Source organism: Carlito syrichta, unplaced genomic scaffold (assembly GCF_000164805.1).
Source record: "Carlito syrichta isolate Samal-C Ts95f unplaced genomic scaffold, Tarsius_syrichta-2.0.1 Scaffold309724, whole genome shotgun sequence".
Lineage (NCBI taxonomy): Eukaryota > Metazoa > Chordata > Mammalia > Primates > Tarsiidae > Carlito > Carlito syrichta.
Window position 1 is genome coordinate 668,619 of NW_007253820.1, and position 18,522 is coordinate 687,140.

Genomic DNA, 18,522 nt, shown 5'->3' on the forward strand with positions numbered 1-18,522 from the left:
AAAAGTTGATTCCACCTTTTATTTTATCTTATGTAGCCAAAACTCTCTCTCCATCAATGTGATCATTGCAAACAGAACTTTTAAGATAACTCATACAGTTTTAGGCTCAGTAACATATTCCAACTGAAATTCTTCCCTTTTATTCATCTGACAGCCTGTTCTTCTTTCTTTCCCATCTACTCATAATTCCTTCTATATTTCATGTTCTGTATATGATCATCTATGTTTGAGCTACACATGCAAGATTTTTCTCAGCTATTTGATGACTGGGTACTAGTATTATGAATGATTTTTGGGTGGATGTTTATATATTATCATTTGTAAGAAGGAAAATACAGTATTGGGGGATGAGGATTACATATTTGTATAATGTCTTGATAATTGTTGAATCTTGGTGCTGAGTTTATGAGATTCTATATGAGCATATAGTTTTAAGTAATTTTAAATGTTAGATAATGTTTGTAGGAGGTTTTTTTTTTGTTTGTTTGTTTTTTTACCCAGCTAAAGTATATTGGCATTTATCTGTAACCATGTGATGCTTCTTTGAGGTGTGAACTCTATATGTTATGTATGGCCAGAGAAAGCAAATCAGAACTCATAAATTTGCTCTTAAATAATCTGTTTAAGTTGCCAATCGTTTTTTCACTTTTTGGTCCTTTTTAGAATCAAGATCTGTTTGCTACATCACAAAATAAAGAATTTGATCCTCTTGGTCCTTTGCCACCTGGATGGGGTAAGTTCCACGAGATTTTTCGTTGGGTTCTGTTGTTTCTTTTCTTTTTTTGTCTTTTTATTTATTTATTTAAAAAATAATTCTGTCATTTTATTTATTACTTTTTTAAATAATAAAAATTTTTTCTTTTTTTTGTTTTTGAGATGGGTTCTTGCTGTGTTGCCCAGTCTGGTCTCAAAATCTTGGGCTCAAGTGATCCTCCCACCTCAGCCTCCCAAAGTGCTGGGATTACAGATATGAGCTGCCACGCCCAGCCAGAATTCTGTCATTTTAAAAATCAGATATTTATGGATGATACTCTGCTCTTGCTTGAGTGACTATCTAGGAAGTTTTTTGAATATGTCAGTTTAAGTCAGAGTACCACATAGGCGTTAAATACCACAAATGTTCTAAGTTGACTCTTATTATAATAGAGTTTATTGGGATTGACTCTTATTTTATTTTTCTAAGTGTTAAACAGGACTGGACTATTGACACACAAAGTAATCTGAGTAGACCTCAATGGGCATTATTTGTAGTAAAGAAAGTCAATCTCAAACGATCACATAGTATATGATTCAATTTATTTAACATTCTCTAAACAACAAAACCAGCGATGGTGAACAGGTTAGTAATTGTTAGGAAATAGGGTAGGTGGGAGGTGTGTACAAATATAAGAGAACAAAGGGGTTTTTATGTGATGATGGAACAATTCTGTATCTTGATTATGGTGGTGATTACATACATCTATATATGGGATAAAAGTGCATATAACTATGCATTCATATAAATAAATTCAGCTTTTAAAATGGCAAAAATTGGCCGGGCTTGGTGGCTCAGCCTGTAATCCCAGTACTTTGGGAGGCTGAGACGAGTTGATTGTCTGACCCCATGGGTTCGAGACCAGCCCAGGCACCTTGGTGAGACCTCATCTCTACAATAAATCAAAAAATTAGCCGGGCATGGTAGCATGCACCTGTAGTTCTGGTTATTTGGAAGGCTGAGGTGGAAGGATTGCTGGAGCCCAGAGGGTCAACGCTGGGGTAGCCATGAGTGTGCCACTGCACTCCAGCCTGGGCAGTGGAGTGAGACTCCAACTAAAAAAAAAACATGGTGAAAATTAAGCAAGGTTTGTAATTAATAGTAATATATCAATGTCAGTTTCCTAGTTTTGATATTGAACTATATATAATATGTCATATTGGAGGAAGCTGGTTGGTTGAAGGGTACATATGAATGAGTAATGATTTTTTCAAAATAAAAAGCTTTTAAATAAGATTGTGATTACAGTTGGGCATGGTGGCCTATGCCTGTAATCCTAGTATTTTGGGAGGCCCAAGAGGGAGGATCAGTTGAATCCTGGAGTTTGAGACCAGCCTGGACATCATAGTGAGTTTCCCCTCCCTCAGCTCTACAAAAAATAAAATTACTGGATGTGGTGGCACACACCTGTGGTCTTAGTTTCTTGGGAGCCTGAGGCAGGAAGATCATTTGAGCCTAGGAATTTGAGGCTCCAGTGTGCTGTCATTGTGCCACTGCATTCAGCCTAGGTGACAGTGAGACTCTGTTTTTATAAAAGTCAGTAAAAAGATTGCAATCACATTGTTTTTTTTGAAACAGAGTTCAGTTTGAGTTGGAATAGAGCAGTGGAAAGACAACATTTAGGGTGACGATTTTGTGCCCTTTACCGTGAAGCACATGAGTATGCTCTGTTATTTAGTATTTGGTACCTTAGTTATTAAAATAGATTTTTTGTTAATAGACTTCAAGCTGGGCCTACCCTACCAAGTGTGTTATGTTATTGCATCATAATCATAGTGCTGTAGCAAGGTTTCAGAATAGCAATACAGAAACAGTATTCCATGAAAACGAAAATAGAATCTAGGAACTGGAAAACAACAAAATAAAGCTAGTTATGGAACCAGGTAGAATTTTATCTTAAAGACCTGAATATGTTTCATGATATTTAGTAAGTTAAAATAACATATTTCTAGATAGTCTTGTTGGGAAATATTGGTCCCCAAGACAGGTTGCTCAGGCACTACTAAGTAATGGAGAAAAAATCGACATGTCAAGACAACATGGATATGGCTAGTAAATGATACTGCCCATGGAGGTCCTTCTTTGAGAAATCTCATTTTTGTTTCATTAAGGTTTTTATCCTCAAAACACTTCTGAAGTCAAAAAGTTAAAAATAATGTATTAGACGTACTTAGAATTGTTATTGTTATTAGCTTGTAACAAAGGGAGGACATAGGAAAGGTGTGAATTTCTTTCTATCTTCCCCAAAGCCTGGCAGTTTAAAGGTAAGGACCCTCTACTGGAGACTCAGAGTGGTCACTGAATAGTTTATATGAAGCATTTTTGAAGAGGGGATGTTGCCCTTATGAGGTATATTGAACTTGACATGTCAGATGGCATTCCCAGACATGGATGGCATTCCCAGCTTCATTTGTGGAGTTATATGTCTTGTGTTATAGAAGGAGAAACTGGTGCACTAACAGGATATATGTGAAGATCATGTATTTATCTTCTTATTTTTATTGCAGAAAATTTTAATTTTACTGCTTCACAGTTATGGTCAGAAACACATTTTACTCCTGGAGCAGCTGTAGGAAAAATTGCTTCTTGCTTATAGAAGCCTAAATTGTGGACTGTGCTGCCTTAATTAGAAAAGCTTTGCCTGCAAACTGGCCCTGCTCTCTGTATTGATCATTTTCCTCATTATTCAAATCTTTCTTATTTTTGTTTTAGCCAATAACACTTTGCAAAACTACTCCCTCTAAAGACCTAGTTATTCAGGTCATCAGCTCCCTGCCCTGCTGCTTTATAGCCTGCTTAGTCTTAGGATTCATATTCCTGAAGTTGAAGTGATACACTCTTCCTAAGCTAGTTTATGATTATCCATCTACTCAGGCTGAGTGCTGCTTTTTGACTCTCTGCCTTTGGGGAATATGCCTTATTTGTAGAACCAGCGACAGCACTGGTACTGTATCAGATGAGGAGACCCACCTACATGTCCTCAGGATTGACACAGGATGGAATTTCAGCTTGCAGCCTGTGTTTTCATTCTGAGATTGATGGCTTTATTTTTGTGACACCATATATATTAAGTTCAACTTTGTTACCTTTTCAGACTTTTGTATGCTAGGACATTACCACCTTATAAGCTGATAGTGAAGCATTTGTTTGCTTTTTAAAGATACGGGGTCATGCTAAGTTGTCCAGGCTGGAGTGCAGTGGCTGTTCACAGGCACAATCATTCCACACTACAACCATGACCTCCTGGCCTCAAACAATCCTCCTTCCTCAGCTTCCTTGAGTAGCTCAGATTATAGGCATGTGCCACTGTGCCTGGCTAGGCAGTGAAGAATTTTTAACACATGCACACACATCCTATAGACACTAGAGAGCAAAGAATGCTTTTGGTTCAACAGTGTTTTTTGGTTTTTTTTTTTGAGTTGGAGTCTCACTCTGTCGCCCAGATTGGAGTGCAGTAGCCGCTCCCGGCCACCGCAGCCTTGACCTGCTGGGCTCCGGCGATCCTTCCGCCTCAGCTTTCTGAGTAGCCGGAATTACAGGCGTGCGCTACCACACCCGGCTGGTTTTTTGATTTATTGTAGAGATGAGGTCTTGCCTGCTCAGGCGGGTCTCGAACCCGCGGGCTCAGGCAGTCCACTCACCTCAGCCTCCCAAAGGTGTGGGATTACAGGCTGAGCCACCGAGCCCAGCTCAACAGTGTTTTGTAATATGACTTTGTATAGCTGGCTTACTCATCAAATATTTCTTTATACTTTATTTATTTATATCTTTATTTTCTCATTTTCATAGTTTTATAAAAGAATACATAGAATTATAAGAAGTGTCTCTCTTTTATTATTTATTCTTCAAGTCAGGAAATGTTCTAATGTACATTCAAGTTTAACATTCAGTAATTTTTCTCACTCTGTCTCTCAGGCTGGAGTGCAGTGGCACATTCACGGCCACTGCAGCCTAAACCTGCTGGGCTCAGGTGATCCTTCTGCCTCAGCCTTCCAAGTAACTGGAACTACAGGCATGCACCACCACACTTGGCTAGATGTTCAGTAATTTTAGTGTTGTTTATCACATGATGTTTTTCAACAAAGAAAGAAATCAGTTCTACAGCCATGGTACTTCCTCTTATTAAATAGATGAGCTTTCTTTCTTTTTTCTTTTTTTTTTTTTGAGTTGGGGTCTCACTGTGTTGTCCAGTCTACAGTACCATGGCATAGTCACTGCTCACTACTGCCTCAAACTTTTGGGCTAAAATGATCCTCCTGCTTCAGCCTCCCAAGGAGCTGAGACTACAGGCGTGTACTACCACGCCCAGCTAATTTTTTGATTTTTTTTTTTTTTTTTTTTTGTAGAGACCAGGTCTTGCAATGTTGTTAGGCTGGTCTTGAACTGGGCTCAAGGAATCGTCCCACCTCGGCCTCCCAAAGTGCTAGGATTGCAGGCATGAGCCACCACGCCTGGCCTACATAAGCCTTCAGTTTGCAAGTATGTCTACCTTTGAAATTTTGTTTTTCATAGCCTCTTCCAAGAATTGCTGTTATCAGCATTGTAATTAGAACATAAATAGGAAACAAGTTTGCTATTGCTGTTAATTTTATCTTGCCTTATGCTAACTTCTGGGTTTTTTTGCTGTTTTTTTCTTTCTTTCTTTTTTTTTAAAATCAATGGGCTCTTATTATGTTTTCCTGGCTGGTCTCAAACTTCTGGCATCAAGTGATCTTCTTGCTTCAGCCTCCCAAAGTGCTAGGATTACAGGTGTGAGCCACCACCCCCAGTCTTGTGTTAGCCTTTGGGAAGAAAACCTCTGGCCCTGAAATCTGAACTTATATAGCAGATGAAAAATGAATATATGCTCAACCGTGTACTTAGGCTGTGCTTTTGAGGTTATAACAGTTTTTTTAAAATTACACACACACACACACACACACACACACACACACACACACATATTTTGTTTGTATGTATGTCAGAGTCTCACTCTTGTTTCCCAGGCTGGAGTGCAGAAGTGATCACAGTTCACTGCAGTCTCAAACTCCTGAACTCAAGCAATCCTCTTGCCTCGGCCTTACAAAGTGCTGGGATTATGGGCATGAGCTACCACACCAGCCAGATATATATGTTTTTTGGAAAAGAAGACAGTTCTAGTATCTGCAAATAAATTAATGTCTTGGAAGTCACATGAAACTAACTTAACTTGCTGTCATGTAACAAGTGCAAGCTTTGCCTTGTGGGTGCTTCTTTTTGCGTTAGAGTTGGTGGCATGTTTCTGCACTCACCAGGCCTTGATCAGCAAAGTCCATGTTACCGTTCAGGGTGTGTCATGATATGCAGAGTCCCATTTTCTCTGTATGATATGCATACTTGGAGTTCTATTTCCATTTTAGGCTCTGTTGACATAGAGAGTAGCTGAGATGTCAGGCACAGATTTGTGATAATAGTGCTTTCATTGTAACTCCTATCATCAGTGCTACTTGAAATCTTGGAGTCAGTGCTAGAAATAGAACTAAATATTACCAAATACTCACTTGGCAAGGCTATAATTTGGACTAAGTCTCATCCTGTAATATCTTGCTTGAGGAAAGAGCCAAAGGATATAAATGTTACTTGAAGAATAGGTATCAATTCTTCAAAATATAGGAAGTAAAAATTATCTTTGTCAGCGTGGGCTAATCTTACATTTTTGTTTGAAAATTGCTGATTCTTAGAAACTGCTTTTTTAAAAGTTTGAATTCATCAGTTACTCATTTTCAGATATGTTGAACAAATTAAAAAATTCAGTTACAGGATGAATCCCATCTTTTGATGAATTAATTGGTGATGGAAGAGAGAAGTCAGTAGTTCAAAGATAGCACGATTTCTTTTTTTTTTTTGAGTCAAGATCTCATCCTGTTACTCTGGCTAGAATATAGTAGCACAAAAATAATTCACCACGGCCTCTAACTCCAGGGCTCTAGCAGTCCTTCTGCGTCAGCTTCCCAAGTAGCTGGGAAAATAGGCATGTGTCACAACACTCGGCTGATTTTCTTTTTCGTTCTTTGTAGAAATGAGTTCTCACTAGGTTGCCCAGGTTGGTCTTGAACTCCTGGTCTCAAGTGTTCTTCTCACCTCACTGGGATTATAGGCATGAGCCACCATGCCCAGCCAGAACTTAATATTAAAATTGCAAAGATATTTGATTTGGTTATTAAAAGAGAAAATGATATTTCCATGTTTTCTTAACTTTAATGGGGAAATCTCAGGTAATTGGGGGAAATTTTGTAGAACGGGAACAAGAAAACAAGTAGAGGCTTTGCACAGTGCATCACGCCTGTGATCCTAGCACTTAGGGAGGCTGAGGCAGGAGGATTGCTTGAACCTAGGTGTTTGAGACCAGCCTAGGCAACATCGTGAGACCTCACCTCTGCTGCCCAGGATAGGGTGCGGTGGCAGGATCATGGCTTACCACAACCTTGACTTCTAGGCTCAGGCAACCTTCCACCTAAGCCTCCCGAGTAGCTAGGACTACACATGGAAGCCACCAAGCCTGGCTATCAAAGGAAGCCCTCAGGGTTTAAATTCTTTATTTAATAGACCCCCAAGCATCAGCGTGGGCCAGCCCATGTTCTATGGGAGGAGAACCGCCCAAGTGACTTTGTGGAACACAGAAGTATATATAGGTCCCTGTCCTCAAGAAGCTCGCAAGAGAACCAGCCACACTGGATAGAGTGAACCACTGAGATCATCTCTCTCTTTTTTTTTTTTAAAATTGGAGTCTCACTCTGTAGCCCAGACTGGTATGCAGTGGCACACTTAGGGCCACCCCAATGTCGACCTGCTGGGCTCAGGCGATCCTTCCGCCTCAGCCTTCCAAATAGCTGCAACTACAGGCATGCATCACCACACCTGGCTAATTTATTTATTGATTTATTTATCGTAGAGACGAGGTTTCGCCATGTTGCTCAGGCTGATCTTGAACCCGTGAGCCTAGGCAATCCTCTCACCTCCGCCTCCCAATGTGGGGCAATACAGGCGTGAGCTATTGCACCTGGCTAATCATCTCTCATCTTAGCCAGTTGTAGCCCTGCAGCAAAGTGTTTCCATAAGCACTGGGAAGAAATTAATATCTATATTTCTACAATTTTTTTGTAGAAAGAGGTCTCACTATGTTGCCTAGGCTGTTCTCGAACACCTAGGTTCAAGTAATCCTCCTGCCTCCGCCTCCCTAAGTGCTAGGATCATAGGCATGAAGCACTGTGCGCAGCCTCTACTTGTTTTTTTGTTCCCATTCTACAAAATTTCCCCCGATTACCTGAGATTTCCCCATTAAGATTAAGAAAAGCCGGGCTCGGTGGCTCAGCCTGTAATCCCGCGCCTTTGGGAGGCTGAGATGAGTGGATTACCTGAGCCCGCGGGTTCGAGACCCGCCTGGGCAGCGAGACCTCATCTCTACAATAAATCAAAAAAATCAGCCGGGTGTGGTAGCGCATGCCTGTAATTCCGGCTACTCAGAAGACTGAGGCGGAAGGATCACCAGAGCCCAGCAGGTGAGGCTGTGGTGGCCAGAAGCGGCCACTGCACTCCAGTCTGGGCGACTGAGTGAGACTCCAACTCAAAAAAAAAAAAAGAAAGATTAAGAAAACATGGAGATATCATTTTCTCTTTTAATAACCAAATCAAATATCTTCGCAATTTTAGTATTAAGTTCTGGCCAGGTTTGGTGGCTCATGCCTATAATCCCAGCGAGGTGGGAAGAACGCTTGAGACCAGGAGTTCAAGACCAACCTAGGCAACATAGTGAGACCTCATCTCTACAAAAAATGAAAAAAATTAGCCGAGTGTTGTGGTACATGCCTGTAGTCCCAGCTACTTGGGAGGCTGATACAGAAGGATTGCTAGAGCCCTAGAGTTGGAGGCTGTGGTGAATTATTTTTGTGCTACTGACTCAAAACCAAAAACAAACAGACAAACAAAAAAACAAGGAGAATCCTAAAGCAAAAGGCAAGTGGTAAATAAGTAGCACACAGTAATTGGATAGCTGAGCCCTGCTGCCCGGTTCATAGAAAGTTGTTATAGATATTTGGGATTTTGGAACTGGGTATTTTAAAGAATAGGCTATATTTAAAAAAAAAAAAGAAACAATGTCTTTTCTAGTTGAGTAATGTTCACCATATATCAAAGAAACATTTAATTTATATCCCCTAATTATATTGTGATGATGTGTTATGAAAAATATGTCCTACATTTCCATCTTATCTCTGCATCTTAATTCTGAGGTTTCTGGTAGATCACATAACCTATTTACGTTTTCTTCAGGATAAAAGTAAAATTACCCATCTCATGAAACTATTAAGAATAAAAATCAGACCATGTGTGTAAAGCTAAATAACTGTTAATAATTCTTGTTGATGTTTGTTGGAGTGAGCTGAAAGGTCCTGTGGACAGGACATTGTGAATTAAGTCTATTTAGCTTCTAGAATGTAATGATATTTATATAACTTTAGTAAGTATGTACATTTAATACTGAGAGAATAAAGTCAACAGTGTCATAAGAAACAGGTAAATTCATATCATTTTAGTTTGAGGAAGGACACTATGCCAGTGCTAATGCTTTGCTTTTATTTTTCAAACAAAGAGAAGAGAACAGACAGCAATGGCAGAGTATATTTTGTGAACCACAACACTCGAATTACACAATGGGAAGACCCTAGAAGTCAAGGGTAAGAATGTTTAGTTATTATTGGATACATGGTCTCTTAAAGTTTGTACCTTATTTCTGACTCAGTTATGAAGAAGATCATAGTTAAATATTGTTTCACCAAAGGCCTTCAACATTAATCTCCTACATACTTTGGAAAGAGAAAAATTTATACTATTACTTTTATATAATGGAAAGCTTGAGGGTTGAGAGTGTAGAGTAAAACCTCACAGGAACTTGAGAATACATGTACAGATTCAAAATATTTACTATATTATTAGTAAGAACAGATTAGTACTTCTTATGGTCTTTTTAACCTTGTATTACTGGATAGAATTCTCCCGCTTCAGTCTTCCAAGTAGCTGGAACTACAGGCATGCGCCACCATGCCCAGCTAATTTTTTGATTTATTGTAGAGATGAGGTCTCACCAAGTTGCCCAGTGAGGTCTCGAACCTGTGAGTTCAGGCAATCCTCTTGTTTTGGCCTCCAAAAGATCTGGGACTATAAACATGAGCCACCATACCCAGCGTAGGTTGTCTTTTTTAATATTTTTGTTTTGTTTTTATTTTTAGAGTCAGGGTCTTACTTTGTTGCCCAGGCTGGTCTCAAACTCCTGGGCTCAGGCAATCCTCTCACCTCTTTCTCCTGTCTAGCTGGGATGTTTTTGTAACTATCGATATACAATTACTTATCTTATATAATAGTTATATGTATTTATTTGATAGAGCCATCTTAACATTATTTGATAGAGCCATCTTAACAAAGTACCAAAAACAGAGTGACTTAAACAACAGAAATGGACCCCGTGAGGTGGCTCACTCCTGTAATCCCACCACTTTGGGAGGCGGAGGTGAAAGGATTGCCTGACCTCCCTGAGCAACATGGCGAGATCTTGTCTCTACCATAAATTAAAAAATTAGCTAGGCATGGTGGCGCATGCCTGTAGTTCTGGCTACTTGGAAGACTGTAGCAGAAGGATTGCCTGAGCCCATCAGGTCAAGGTTATGGTGACCATGAGCATGTCACTGCACTCCAGCCTGGGCAACAGAGTGAGACTCCGACTCAAAAAAATAAAATAAAAATAATAAAATAAGCAACAGAAATGTATTGTTTCACATTTCTGAAGACAAGCTATTTGAGATTAAGATGTCAGCAAGGCCATGCTCCCTTTCAGGGCACTACAGAAGGATCTGTTCTAGGTCTTTCTCCTAGCTTCTTGTAGTTCCTTGGCTTATGGCAACATGACTCCAATCTTCACATGACATTCTTCCTGTGTATATGTCTGTTTGTCCAAATTTCCTCTTTTTTATAAGGATGTTTAGTCCTATAGCATTAGTGGCCTACTATACTTTGATGTGATCTCATCTTAACTAATGCATCTACAGTTAATCTTTTCCAAATAAAGTCACTTTCTGAGGTACTGGCAGCTAGCAGGGTGTACAGTTCTGCCTATAACATTTATAATACTGTGTATTTGTCAAACTGTCAGAAGATTTTGGTAGCCTGTATAGTCAGAGGGCACAGTCCTTCACAAGACTGCCCTCTCTTCAGACATCAACCACAAGTTTAGGGGTCTCTAGGACCACTCACTCCAGAACAACTACCTTAAATCCGGGTGTTCCCCACAACGGCTCTCGGGTATGATAGTTCACTAGAAATACTCAGAACTCACTGCAACCTATTATACTCTCACAGTTACATTTATTACAGAGGAAGGATACAAATTAGAACCAGTTAAAGGGAGAGATGCAAAGGGGGCAGAGTCTAGGAGTTCTAAAAACCAGCATTGTTGTGGGACAACATACATTGATGTTGAATATTGCCAACCAGGGAATTATTTTATACCCAGAGTTTTTATTGAGGCTTCACATGCTGCCTTTTTGGCTGTTCTTTTGTTTCTAGCCATTACTGGGGATCTCATCTAATACCTTTAACTTCTAGTTCCTTTCAAGGTCAAAACTAATACGGCATGTTCCAAAATCTCCATCATAAATCAGCATTGTTAACTGTCTAGTGATTAAAAAGCCCCAGGCAAAAAAAGATACTCATAATGGACAGGACATTCCAGGGGCCTGAAGATCACCCAGTTACTAAGAAAGACCAGACAGACCTCCCTTTTGGTGTGATTAATTTTTACTACACATATTCCATTGCTTAGAAGTTTTAATAACTTTGTTCTAAAGGTTTTCTTTAAATGTAAAATATCTGTCTCTGGCTACCAACACATGACAGCATTTTTTTTTTTTTTTTTTTTTGAGTTGGAGTCTCACTCTGTCGCCCAGTCTGAAATGCAGTGGCACACTTACAGCCACCCCAGCGTCGACCTGCTGGGCTTCAACAATCTGTCGGCCTCTGCCTCAGCCTTCCAAGAAGCCGGAACTACAGGCATGTGCTACCGTGGCCGGCTTATTTATTTATTTATTTATTTATTGTGGAGACGAGGTCTTGCCAAGTTATCCGGGCTGGTCTTGTACCCGTGTGCTCAGGCAATCCACTTGCCTCAGCCTCCCAATGTCCTGGGATTACAAGCTGAGCCACCAGGCCTGGCTGACAGCATTTTTTATGGAGTTACTTTAAAATTCTCTCTCTGAGGATAGAATTGGAGAAGTCACCTTTTTTTTTGTTCCCCCTTGGACCTTTAAACTTTTAAAGCTAAAGTTAGAATCATATTTTAACAACACAGATGACCTAGTTCTATCTAATTTGTTTTGTTTTCAGGACAATGACTTGTTACTGAGCCTATTTTGCAAATATAATTATAACAAATGAGTAATCTCTTTTTCACATTTTTGTTAGTCTGTTTTATCTAACATTTGTATTCAGGTATGTGAATATAGCTGTATATTCCTAACCTTTTGACATACTTTGCAAAATATGATTTTAGGTAATGGTTCTCAGCCCTTTGTTCTTTTTTTTTTGAGTTGGAGTCTCACTCTGTTTTCCAGGCAGAGGTGCAGTGGCACACTCATCGCCACCACAGCCTCAACTTTCTGGGCTCAGGTGATTCTTCCGCCTCAGCCTTCCAAGTAGTTGGAACTACAGATGCTCACCACCACGCCCAGCTAATTTTTTTGATTTTTTGTAGAGATGAGGTCTCGCCAAGGCGCCTGGGCTGGTCTCAAACCCGTGGGCTCAGGTAGTCCTCTCACCTCGGCCTCCCTGAGTGCTGGGATTATAGGTGTGAGCCACTGCGCTCAGCCTCACCCTCTGTTCTTCTGAAGTGCACTTGAGGAAAATTGATACTGCCAACAGCAGTAGTGGCTCTCTACAACAGTGAGCCTAAATGCCCCCCAACTCTCCCTTTCTTCCTTTCTGATGTGAACTTAAACATTCCATTGTTCCCTCTCATACCAGATCTACCACATGAGAAAATTGAAGCCTATAAAACAGAAAAAAATGACGGTCACATATGGATAAAATTTATACTTTTAAAATGTATTACAACTAAATGAACTAAAAAGACTGGCTGCATTTGTATCAGAATATACTAATAAAGACAGAAAAGGAAATAACTTACAGTTCTCATATTTATTCTAGTATAATATTTTGAAATGTAAAAAAAAAACTTTTAGGTTCACTAGTAAATGATTTTGAATATTTATGCTAATGCCCCAATTATTTTAATATATAACAGATTAAAATTAAGTCATTTATATAAGTCACTATTGGCTTATAATTTAGTTTCTATTCTAAAACACATGTAACAATTGCAAGGTGGAAACTTGTTGCCAAAAACACAAACTGAAAGTGGTAAATGATGTTTGAGTTGCTTTAGCACAAGAAAGGCATTTGGAGCAAGTGGTGGGACATCACTTACAGGTGTGACAGATCATCATTTAGAGAAATGCTGAATAGCCATATTCTGAAATCGTGGGATTCATGGAAGAATGCTGGAGGTTTTTGGGGCAGAGATAAATCTGAAAGGAAACACTGAGGGACTTGCTTAATAAAAAGAACATGGAGGCTGGTTGAGTGCCATATGGAGAATTTGATGAGATCTCTATTTTAGGAAGATATTCTTTTAGCAATATCAATATAAGAGTAGGGCCAGAGTGGGACCAGAGCAGGAAAACCGGTTAGGTTGTTGTTGAGAAAATGCAGAAGAGATGAATAAAGCCAGAGAAAGGGTGGTGCTGGGAATTGAAAATAGGGGTGAACATGAAGACTCTTCTAAGGCAGAGTGGGCAGAGTGTGGTTATCATGAGATGTTTAGGACAGGTCATTAGCTAGATGAGGGGAACATAGGCCAAGTAGATGGGAGAAGACTGAATGGTGGTTGATCAACCTCTTGTGTAAGATGTTCAGATAGAGATGTCTAGTACACAATTGAAAATACCAGACTAAGTGGTTTTCTAAAAGATTTTCTGCTATGTTTATGGATATTTTTAGTTTCTGTACTTGGCAAACAAACAACTCTTTAATATGATTTATTTGTTTTTCCTATGCTTTATAGTCAATTAAATGAAAAGCCCTTACCTGAAGGTTGGGAAATGAGATTCACAGTGGATGGAATTCCATATTTTGTGGACCACAATAGACGAACAACCACCTATATAGATCCCCGCACAGGAAAATCTGCCCTGTAAGTTTTCTAAACATTGTATTTTAAAAGTAAAATATAATTCCTCAGGTGTTGATACAAAGATCTAAATTAGCGAGGAGTAGAAGTCTTACTGTTTCTTGAGTTACCCTGCCAGTAGATCTCTGTTCATTAAATACTTTATATTTCCATCTTCCTCCTGGATATTTAATCCTAGATACTTTTCATATTTGTTACCATCTGTTCCGAAAGCACTAAATAAAACTATTTAGACAGTATAGTACTGCTTACCAATTAATTCCTAATTTCTGATCCCACCTTCTTTCATTCCTATTACCTTTAACTTTAAGACGTTCTCCAACTTGGTGAGACCTCATCTCTACAATAAATCAAAAAATTAGCTGGGTGTGGTAGCACGCACCTGTAGTTCCAGCTACTTGGAAGGCTGAGGTGGAAGGATCGCCAGAGCCCAGCAGGTCGAGGCTGCGGTGGCCGGGAGCAGCCACTCCACTCCAGTCTGGGCAACAGAGTGAGACTCCAACTCAAAAAAAAAAAAAAAGAAGCTCTCCTTTCCCCTCCCTACTCCCTGCACCAATTTCGGAAATGTAACTTTATTTTCTTTCTTTGCTTAATATTTTGTTTTGGGGTTTTTGTTAGTTTGTTTTTGAGTTGAGGTCTTTGTTGCCCAGGTTGGAATACAGTAGCATGACCACAGCTCACTGCAGCCTAAACCTCCAGGGCTCAGGCAATCTTTCCGCCTCAGCCTCTCAAGTGTCTGGGACTATAGGCACATGCCATCATGCTTGGCCAATGTTTTTATTTTTTGTGTGTGTAGAGACGAAGTCTCACTATGTTGCCTAGGCTGGGCTGGTCTCAAACTCCTGGGCTCAAGCAGTCCTCCCGCCTCAGTCTCCCAAAGTGCTGGGATTATAGGCATGAGCTTCCACGCCTGGCCTGTGTTTTGTTTTTTATTGTAAAATGCGTGTAAAGTTTTCTGTTTTAGCCATTTTTTGTGTGTATAGTTCATTGATGTTAAGTGCATTAACATTGTTATGCAACCATTACCACCATCCATCTCCAGAACATTTACTTCATTCTACACTAAAACTTATACCCACTAAACAATAACTTTCCTTTCCCTCTTCCTCCAGCCAGATTTGGTATCCAGTATTCTACTTTGTTTCTGTGAATGTGACTACTTCTCGATGCTTTATATTTGTAAAATCATATAATATTTATCCTTTTGTGTCAAGCTTACTTCATCATGTCTTCAAGGTTTATCCATGTTGTAGCATGTATCAGAATTTCATTTATTTTTCTCGTTGTTGTTGTTGTTGTTTTTTGTTTTTGTTTTTTTTTGAGTTGGAGTCTCACTCTGTCACCCAGACTGGAATGCAGTGGCCGCTCCTGGCCACCGCAGCCTCGACCTGCTGGGCTCCGGGGATCCTTCCACCTCAGCCTTCCGAGTAGCCGGCATTACAGGCGTGCGCTACCACGCCTGGCTGATTTTTTGATTTATTGTAGAGATGAGGTCTTGCCAAATTGCCCAGGCGGGTCTCGAACCCACGGGCTCAGGCAATCCACTCACCTCAGCCTCCCAAAGGCGTGGGATTACAAACTGAGCCACCGAACCTGGCTTCATTTATTTTTAAGGCTGAATAATATTCCAGTGTATGTATATATCACATTTTGTTTATCTATTTGTGGACATTTACTTTGTGGCTATTGTAAATAATGCTGCTATGAACATTGATGTTAACAAATCTATTGGAGTCCCTGCTTTCACTTCTTTCGTGTATAAACTCAGAAGTGGAGTTGCTGGACTAAATGTTAGTTCTGTGTTTAATTTTTTTTTTTAGGAACCACCATACTATTTTCCACAGTGGCTACATCATTTTACATTCCCACCAGCAATGCAGAATTCCAGTTTTTCCACATCCTCATTAACTCTTACTTTCTTTCTCCTCCTACTCCACCTTTCTTTTTTTTTTTTTTTTGAGTCGAAGTCTTACTCTTTTACCCAGGCTGGAGTGCAGTGGCATGCTCACAACTACCACAGCCTCAACTTGCTGGGCTCAGGCTTGCTGGGATTACAGGCGTGAGCCACTGCACCTGGCATTTTTTTGTTTTGGTAATAGCTATTCTCATAGTTACAAAGTGGTATTTCATTGTGGTTTTTATTTGTATTTTTCTAATAATTTGTGATCCGGAGTATCCTTTTATGTGCTTCTTGGACACTTATATATCTTCTTTGGAGAAATGTCTATTCAAGTCCATAGCCTGTTTTTATTTTTATTTTTTTGTCTCTATTCCCCCCCAGTTGAATTTTAGGAGTTCTCTATATATTCTGGGTGTTAATCTCTTATCAGTTATATGATTTGCAAATATTTTCTCCCGTTCTCTGGGTTTCCTTTTAACTCTGGCTAGTACCCTTTGATGCATCAAACTTTTAAATTTTTATTTTTGAGTTGGAGTCTCATTCTGTCGCCCAGACTGGAGTGCAGTAGAACACTCCCGGCCACTGCAGCCTCGACCTCCTGGGCTCCGGCAATCCTTCCGCCTCAGCCTTCCAAGTAGCTGGAACTACAGGCGCATGCTACCACGCCTGGTTAATTTTTTGATTTATTGTAGAGATGAGGTCTTGCCAAGTTGCCCAGGCAGGTCTTGAACCCGCGAACTCAGACAATCTACTCACCTCAGCCTCCCAAAGCACGGAATTTCAGGCTGAGCCACCGAGCCCGGCTCAAACTTTTAAATTTTGATGAAGTCCAGTTTGTCTATTTTTTTATTTTGTTGCCTGTGCCTTAGGTGTCATATTTAAGAGATGATTGTCAAATCCAATATCATGAAGCTTTTCTTCAAAGTTTCCTTCTGATGGATTTATAGTTTAAGCTCTTAAATTTAGGTCTTTGATTCATTTTGAGTTAATTTTTTTATATGGTGTTGAGTAAGGGTCTAGCTTCATTCTTTTGCATGTGGATAGCCAGTTTTTCCAGCACTGCTTGTTGGAAAGACTGTCCTTTTCCAATTGCTTGGTCTTGGCACCCTTGTAAAAAGTCATTTGACCATATATGCAAGGATTTATTTCTGGGCTCTCTGTTCTTTTTCATTGGTCTGTATGTCTGTATTTATGCCAGTATCACACTTTAGCTTTTCAGCAAGTTTTGAAAAATCTGGAAATGTTTACCCTCCAACTTAGTTCTTTAAGATTGTTTTGACTATTCAGGATCCCTTGAAATTAATTCCATATGAATTTTAGGATGAATTTTTCTTTTTTTACAAAAAAAAAAAAGTCATTGGAATTTTGATAGGGGATTGCATTGAATCTGTAGATTGCTTTGAGGTAGGTAGTATGATCATCTTAACAATAATAAGTCTTTCAGTCCACGAACATGGATAGCTTTCTAATTATTTGTATTTTCTTTAATTTCTTTCAGCAGTGTTTTGTAGTTTTCACTGTACAAGTCTTTTACTCCCTTGGTTAAGTTAATTCCCAAGTACTTTATTCTTTTGATGCTAATGTAAGTGGGATTGTTTTCTGAATTTTTTCTTTTTCTTTTTTCTTTTTTTTTGTGTTGGAGTCTCACTCCTTTGCCCAGGCTAGAGTGCAGTGGCACGCATGCTTGCGGCCACCCCAGTGTAGGCCTTCTGGACTCCAGCAATCCTTCTGCCTCAGCCTTCCGAGTAGCAGAAACTACAGACACGTGCTATCACACCCAGCAATTTTTTATTTCATTGTAGAGACAGGTCTCACCAGGTTGCCCAGGCTGGTCTTGCCCTGCGGGCTCAAGCAATCCACTCACCTCGGCCTCCCAAAGTGCTGGGATTTACATGCTGAGCCACTGAGCCCGGCCTATACTGTTAATATATAGAAATCAAACTGGTTATTGTGTATAGCCTTTGTATCCTACTATGTTGCTAGATTTCTTTATTCCAACAGTTTTTTTAATGTGTGTAGAATGTTTAGTGTTTTCTACATAAAGGATCATATATATCCTCTGAAAACAGATAATTATACTTCTTCCTTCCAAATTTGGATGCCTTTTGTTTCCTTGCCTAATTGCTCTGGCTAGAACTTCCAAAACTATGTAGACTAAAAGGGGCAAAAGTTGGCATCATCTTGATCTTAGCAGATAAGCTTTTAACCATTGAATATGATATTTGCTGTTATATTTTCATATATGTCCTTTATTATGTTAAGGTAGTTTCCTTCTATTCCATTTGTATCAGGCTTATTTTTTGTTTTGTAATCTGAAGGGGTACTGAATTTTGTAAAATGCTTTTTCTGCATTGATTGTGGTGATCATGCTTTTTTTCCCCTTCATTTTGTTAATGTCATATTACGTTGATTTTTTCATAGGTTGAACCATTCTTACATTCCAAGAATCAATCCCAGTTAGTCAAAAGGATTAAACTATTAACGCTTTTAATATGTTGTCAAGATGTGTTTGCAAATATTTTGTTGAGAATTTTTTGTGTCATTGTTCATAAGGGGTACTGGTCTGTAGTTTTTGTGTTTTTTTTTTTTTTTTTTGAATTGGAGTCTCATTCTGTCGCC

General features: G+C 39.4%; 1 protein-coding gene across 4 annotated transcripts in view; it reads left to right on the forward strand.

The window, feature by feature from the left end:
- The window catches only part of ITCH (itchy E3 ubiquitin protein ligase), a 148,752-nt gene that overhangs the window by 92,339 nt on the left and 37,891 nt on the right, over window positions 1-18,522 (forward strand). For all 4 annotated transcript variants that reach the window (XM_008067625.2, XM_008067626.2, XM_021717385.1 and 1 more), the window contains 3 exons: window positions 664-733; window positions 9,360-9,444; window positions 13,878-14,006. In XM_008067625.2, coding sequence (XP_008065816.1) covers window positions 664-733; window positions 9,360-9,444; window positions 13,878-14,006 — 284 coding nt within the window. The remainder of the gene's footprint in view (window positions 1-663; window positions 734-9,359; window positions 9,445-13,877; window positions 14,007-18,522) is intronic.